The sequence below is a fragment of the Saccopteryx leptura genome, chromosome 8 (assembly GCF_036850995.1).
Source record: "Saccopteryx leptura isolate mSacLep1 chromosome 8, mSacLep1_pri_phased_curated, whole genome shotgun sequence".
NCBI classification, from domain to species: domain Eukaryota; kingdom Metazoa; phylum Chordata; class Mammalia; order Chiroptera; family Emballonuridae; genus Saccopteryx; species Saccopteryx leptura.
This window is the reverse complement of record NC_089510.1, coordinates 69639548-69646276: the sequence shown is the minus strand read 5'-3', so window position 1 is coordinate 69646276 and position 6729 is coordinate 69639548. Positions and strand designations below refer to the sequence as shown.

The 6729-nt window shown below is 46.0% G+C and overlaps 1 protein-coding gene across 1 annotated transcript; it reads left to right on the top strand.

The window, feature by feature from the left end:
* The first annotated feature begins 860 nt into the window (after window positions 1–860).
* LOC136379744 (5-hydroxytryptamine receptor 3C-like) lies at window positions 861–6227 on the top strand. Its single transcript, XM_066347275.1, has 9 exons — window positions 861–927; window positions 2349–2524; window positions 2897–2941; window positions 3365–3474; window positions 3746–3915; window positions 4105–4265; window positions 5269–5473; window positions 5653–5868; window positions 5998–6227. The coding sequence occupies exons 1-9, from the start codon at window positions 861–863 to the stop codon at window positions 6225–6227; spliced, it is 1380 nt and encodes a 459-aa protein (XP_066203372.1).
* The last annotated feature ends 502 nt before the right edge of the window (window positions 6228–6729 follow it).

The following is a 6729-nucleotide window of genomic DNA, read 5'->3' as shown; positions in this document are numbered from 1 at the left end:
AAAAGCTTATAGAGACCAAGCAGGTAACATCAATGAGGGAAGTTGGTCAGGAATAAAATAACATAACAGTTGGTGACAAGAGACTGTGATTGCTCTACCAAAGGGCTTAACTGTTTCTTAGCTTTGGTACAGTGCCATCAAGTACAAACTTGAGCCCAGTATTGCTTGACCTTATTTTTCAAATGAATCCAGAAACAGTTTTTATGTGAAATCTCCCAGTTTTAAAATGTTGACAACTAATTTCTTTAAAACATCAGCATGGCCAAAAACAACATAAACTTGCAGGCTGATTGCTCATGACCCCATAAGTCAGCTTCTACTAAAAACAGTATTACCTCTGCCATCTCCCCACTAAACACTCACTGTATCCTGGGTCCACAATTGCTTCTGACACACTAAAAAATCAAAATTAAGATCGGTCAGTACTGGAGTCATGTTAAAACTCTAGAGTCTAAAGTTGATTATAACAAAAGAGACCCCCAGTTTTTAATGGCAAGAGGGTTAACAATAAGTGCATGTGTCACCTGAAAGCAGTGGTAGTCATTATGTGCCTTTTCCATGCCAGAGTGTCTCCGCAGTATGTGGACGCCATTAGCACTGCTCCAGTGACCAAGTATTTTTGCTTCCTCCTCTCCAAACTGATTTTCCAGATTACTTTTGGAAACTAGATTTCGATCCAGTGAGGTCACAGGGTGGGTAGTCCTCCATAACAGTCTCTTAGCACTAGGGGTGCTTGTTAGAGGGGTGGCTAATGCCACCCGACACCTGTATTATTCAAAGTTGGGGCTCAAGGTGTGGCCTCTGGTCTTTTAAGGTCAACCTCATCGCTAAGTCCCCAGAGAAGAGTCGAGGAGAGGAGGATGGAAAGAGGTTGGCTCCATGGGGAGGGGCGACTCCTCTGCTTCATTCTCCACCTGCTGCTTCAAGGTAACATGGGACAGAGAGCAAGGGCGAAGCAGACATATAACTTTTGGGAAACAGAGAAACCAGGCTAATTCTTTTTTTTAATGTTTATTTTATTGATTTTTAGAGAGAGAGGAAGGGGGGGAGAGAGAGATGGAAGGAGGGACACGAACATTGATCTGTTCCTACATATGCCTTGACCGGGGATCAAACTGGCAAACTCTGTGCTTCAGGATGATGCTCTTGATTCCTAGGCAGTCAATGATTGGATGCTCATTTTGGTAAAAATGGAAACTTATAACACTGATAGCTTTGACCTCTTCCTAGGATCCTAACAGTTAGCTCACTCTTCTCTCCTGCTTTTATTGGCTCTTTTTCCCCATGTCTTTCTCCTTCCTGAGCCAGGGAACATGGGCTGGGCTGGTAAGCAAATGGTGGAAGTTGATGAGATTATATACTCTCTTTCCAAGTATATAATCTTTCCCATGGCTTCTGAATACCAGGTGAATATCAGATGATGTTAAGAAGAAGAAAATTCTTCTTGAAATAGGTGAACTGGAACAGGGAAGAAGCTAAGGGGCAATACATGAATGAAACTTGTCATTAAAGAGGAAAACTTTTTCAGTATAATTTTCCCTGTCTAGAGTATTTTTCCTGTTCATTATAAAAAATGAGCATTGAGGGGTAGTATAACATCAAAGATAGATAAAAAGAGATATTACCACATTATTCTTTGCCTCTACTCCACAAAATATGATTAAAAAGGGGCTGAGTATGAGATTGGTATCAAGGAACTCTCTTTAAGACAGTCTCAGGGGTAATGAATACTGAGTTTAGAAGGACAATAGTAGATAGTGGAGACACATAGAACGTAGTAGAGACACAATAAATACTCATTAAATTGAAAAACTGGGTCCCTTCCTTAAGGTCACACATATCTCATACTACTTACCTGATGCCACCAGTGTGTAAGGCCATACCACCCTGAATGCACCTAATCTCACACTACCTACCTGACTATTCCCTTTATCACTGATATAAGATCATTAGTCCCTTATTAATATAGTGAGGAGGAGGACCGTAATTGCAAAATTTGTCACTGACCTCACTAAGAAGGCTCAAGGACAGAGAGGAACAATGGAAGGACATTGAGTGAAGGTGGAAAGGTTTGTGGCAAAATTGTTAAGAACATATCAGGACACAGAAAATCAGCGGTCAGGGTTAGGTTTGCATACACCTTTGGACATGTTTTGCATGGAGAAAGAAACAAAGGAGTTAAGGATGGAGCCCTGACTCAGCTCACCTCATCAACTTCCACCATTTGCTTACCAGCCCAACCCATGTTCCCTGGCTCAGGAAGGAGAAGCTCCCATCTCCTCCCAGGCCCCCACCGTCTCACTGTGCAGAAACACCCCTAGGCTCCAGCCCTGGCACTCCTCTCACAGGGTCTCCGGGAAGAGGAGACACTGTCACCATCAACTGCTCAGGCTTCGACCAGCATGGGGTGGACCCTGCTGCCTTCCAAGCAGTGTTTGACAAAAAGGCCTTCCTTCCGGTCACCAACAACAGTGGCCCCACTCATGTCAACATCTCCTTCACCCTGTCTGCCATCCTGGAAGTGGTAAGTCCTGACCCAACACTGCAATGGTCTAGTGGTAAGCAGTGGGTCTCTGGACTGGATTTTGTAATATTAAGAGCTCGTTCCTGGAGTAGGAAAATATGACAGGGAATGCTACAATGATATTACTGCAGGTAAAATCTGTCCCTTTTTGCAAATACTCCACAACAAACATAATCCCAATGGCCTCATACTATTTTATTTTGTTTTTTGTTTTATGTGTCCCATGTGCCTTGGATTATTTGACCTACATTTTTCGGTGGCTTATGATTAAAAAGTATAATTGCCACACAGAACAGTCTTGGAAATGAGTAAAGGTGGCATTGAACCTGACTTCATAGAGTTAATGATCCTGGATGAAAATTGTTTTTCCAGGATGCACAGCTTCAACTGATGACATCATTCCTGTGGCTAAACATGGTATGACAGGCTCAGCTTCCCCTTAGTACAGTGCCTTCCTTTTTCTGCTCCTGGGTCCAACTTTGCAGACTGCAATCGGTAAAGCCGAGAATATCCATGAATTAGACAAGTTCAGACAGAGTCAAAACAACAATGAAAACACAAAGCTTCCTGACTATTCTGTCAGTATAAGAGGGCAGAGATGGGGCACAGGAAGAAGGTTGAATAAACCAAGGTCACGGAAGCCAATATTTAAATGGCTCCTTCCCAAGGAATCCAAAGCCAAGCTCAAGGTCTCCCTTAAGAGCACTGAGGGAGAAGTGGAAGTAAGACTGTTAGTGACATTGTCACCAGAGAGTGAAAGAAGGAATGTAGAGTGCAGGAGGCAGAGCAAGGCTGAGACTAGTTCCAATCACAATTGTCCCATGTTGTGGTTTTCTCTAGATCTGGTACAATCCATTTATCAGATGGAACCCAGAGGAGTGTGGAGACATCAGGAAGCTCAGCATAGCAGCAGAGAAACTGTGGCTTCCAGATATCTTCATCCAGGAGTTGTGAGTACCAGGGATGAAAAGAGCAAGACAGAAACCATATTTCCAGAGAAGAGCATAATGTAGCCAGCAGGGGCCACACAAAGACTCAATTCAGAAAGGAGCAGTATCTGAACTAAGGAACCTAATAAATCCCCAGAACATGGAGATAGGTGGGAGGGGCAAATCAGATGAAGGAGGCTGGAGCACAGGAATGGGAGGACCTAAAAGAGAAAGAAGGCCAAGTCTGATGGGGAATCCGCAGCACCCACCTCCCCGTCCTTCTCACATACAGCATGGATGTGGATCACACAGCTACAGGGCTCATGGTCTATGTCGACAGTGAAGGGTATATGAGATACGATAAGCCAATGAAGGTGATCAGCATCTGTAACCTGGACATCTTCTATTTCCCCTTTGATGTACAAAACTGCACGCTCACCTTCAGCTCTTACACTTACACAGGTGAGTGAGGCTCATAAATAGTAGTCTGTTGAGAGGCAGAGAAAGGATTTTGAGAGAGAAGAGGACAGGAGGGTGGCAACAGTGAGAAAATCTGGAAGGGGTGTGGAAGCTAAGTGGCAAAAAATCCAACAGTCTGGGCAAGGGGGTTGGGACACTTGGGGAGGCTGAGGTGTCTCGCTCTCTTTGCAGTGGAGGACATGGTCCTGGGCCTGCTGAAGGAAGTGCAGGAGATTTCAAACACATCACAGAGCCTCATTCAGAGCAAGGGGGAGTGGGTACTCCTGAGTATCCACCAGAGTACGGTGAAGATGACTGTGGACACCAGTCAGTACGACCAAATCATTTTCTATGTGAGCTCAGGGCCCCTGATTGTGATCTTAGACAGCCGCATGCATAGCTTGTGTTCCCACTAGAACATAATCTCTCTCACTAGAAAGTACGCTCCACAAGGGCAGAGATTTTTATCATTTTTTTCACTGATAAAATCTCTAGTATTTAGCACTCAGTAACTATTGATGGACTAAGTCATCCCCGAGGAAGAAACAAAGTCCCTGTGGCAGTGACTCACGTGAGAGTGAGCCCCCAGCCCCCAGGCATCAGGACTTTTTAGAGGACTTTTTATGTTTACTTTGAAAAGGAGATGGTGGAAGACACAGACAAGTATGGAGATTACCAGAGGGAAAGTGGGGTGAGGGGAAGTAGAATAGGATAAATGGGGATAGAAGGAGATGTGACTTGGGGTGGTGAACACACAATACAATACACAGATAATGTATTGTGGAAGTGTACACCTGAAACCCATGTAATTTTATTAACCCATGTCACCCCAATAAATTCGATATAAAATTTTAAAAAAGAGAGAAATGGTGGAAAAGTTATGAAACTCTGTCTTGGGTATTTTATGACTGCAAATTCTAGTAAACCCAAAATACCTGCCACTGCCTTGCTTCCCCTCCCACTGGGCTTCACTTCCCCCAGCAAAGCCACTACTATAGATCTTAGACTTTGATGAGAAGGGCAAGCAGAAATACAAAGATAAAATGCACATGATAACCTCAAAATCCAGTCCCTCAATCCTGCTAAGAGCACACAGGTAGGGATAAAAATGTAAGTAGAGAAAGTTGACACTTTAGGCCAGGAAGGAATGAGATGTTTCAGTGGGGAGCAGCATGGTAGAATCAAATGCTGGGAAGGCAGACTGTGTGATTAAGATGACTTTATTGGAGAGAGAGGACAGTGAAAGTGACTTTTCCTTCCTAGACAATCTGTTGTACAAATCTCAACGCTTGCTCTAAACTTGCTTGGCAACCTCCCAGCCTACTCCTCACTTGCCCCCTCTCTCCTCCCCACCAGGTGGCCATCAGGCGCAGGCCCAGCCTCTATGTCATTAACCTGATGGTGCCCAGTGGCTTTCTGGTTGCCATCGATGCTCTCAGCTTCTACCTGCCCACAGAGAGCGAGAACCGTGCTCCTTTCAAGATGACACTTCTGCTGGGCTACAACGTCTTCCTGCTCATGATGAATGACATACTTCCAGACACTGGCACCCCCCTCATCAGTATGGCCCCTCTTTTTCAGGAGAATAGAAGCAAGGGGGTGGGGGATGGGATGGTGAGAGGGACCAGTGGAACCAGTTCAAACTGAGAAAGTATCTTTAAAAAGAGTCCTTTGGGAAAACAGGAAACAAAATGCCTGAGAGGTGCCACTGGCCCTCACACAGGCCTGCCTTCCCCTCAGGCGTCTACTTTGCCCTGTGCCTGTCCCTGATGGTGCTCAGCCTGCTGGAGACCATCTTCATCACCTACCTGCTGCACCTGGTCACCACCCGGCCCCCACCCATGCCCCAGTGGCTTCATTCCCTGTTCCTGCACTGCACCAGCCCAATGAGATGCTGTCCCACTGCACCCCAGAAGGGAAACACGGGCCTGGGCCTCACCCCAGCCCACCTACCTGGTAAGGAAGTCACCACTGCCCACATGTCCTCCTCCAACACCTCCACGTCTCGCTCCTGCCTCCTTCTCTGTTCCTCTCCCTCTCCAGGTGAGATTTGCAGCCCACGGCTCAGTCTCTGCCTCTCCTCAGGTCTGAACGAGCCCATGGCATTGGTGGGAAAGGTGCCGGGTCCCCCAGAATCAGAGTTAAATGGGTTTCCTGAGTCAACAAGGGTCCAGCAGGAAGACGAGGCTCAGAAGCAGCACTTGGTCAGCCTGTGGGTACAGTTCAGCCACATGATGGACACCCTGCTGTTTCGCCTCTACTTGCTCTTCCTGGCCACTACCATCATCACGGTCACTGTCCTTTGGAACACCTAGGCAGATGTCCACCTGCAAGCTGCAGCCTGGAGCTTCCCTTGCATCTGGAAACCAGCCAGGCTCCCATGCCCATCCAGATCCCAGACTCACCGCCCTGGCAGCCGCCTTGTTTTTATCCAGTCCTCCTGCGCAGGCAGACCAGACCTGGGTGCTTTCCTACACCCGCCCAGAGTCAGGTCCTTGCTCCTGCATGCCACCAACTCTCTTCAGTCCTCCCACAGTCTTGCCTGCTTGTCTCCTCAGGAATATTTCCTTGACTGAACCATCCCTAATTAAACCCCTCTGTAGAAAATACTTGTTCTTTCCTGCATTATATTATAGTATTAAAAAGTTGGGATTAACTTCTTGCAGAAACTTCTCATTACCCCCAAAACTTCTAATTTTCTTTTTTTTTTTTTGGTCTATCTGAGCACATGTGGAAGAGGAAAAGGGGAGAGAAGGGACCAAACCTATTTCAAGGAATTATAATAGAAGAGGGATTAACCTCCTAAATCCAATTATC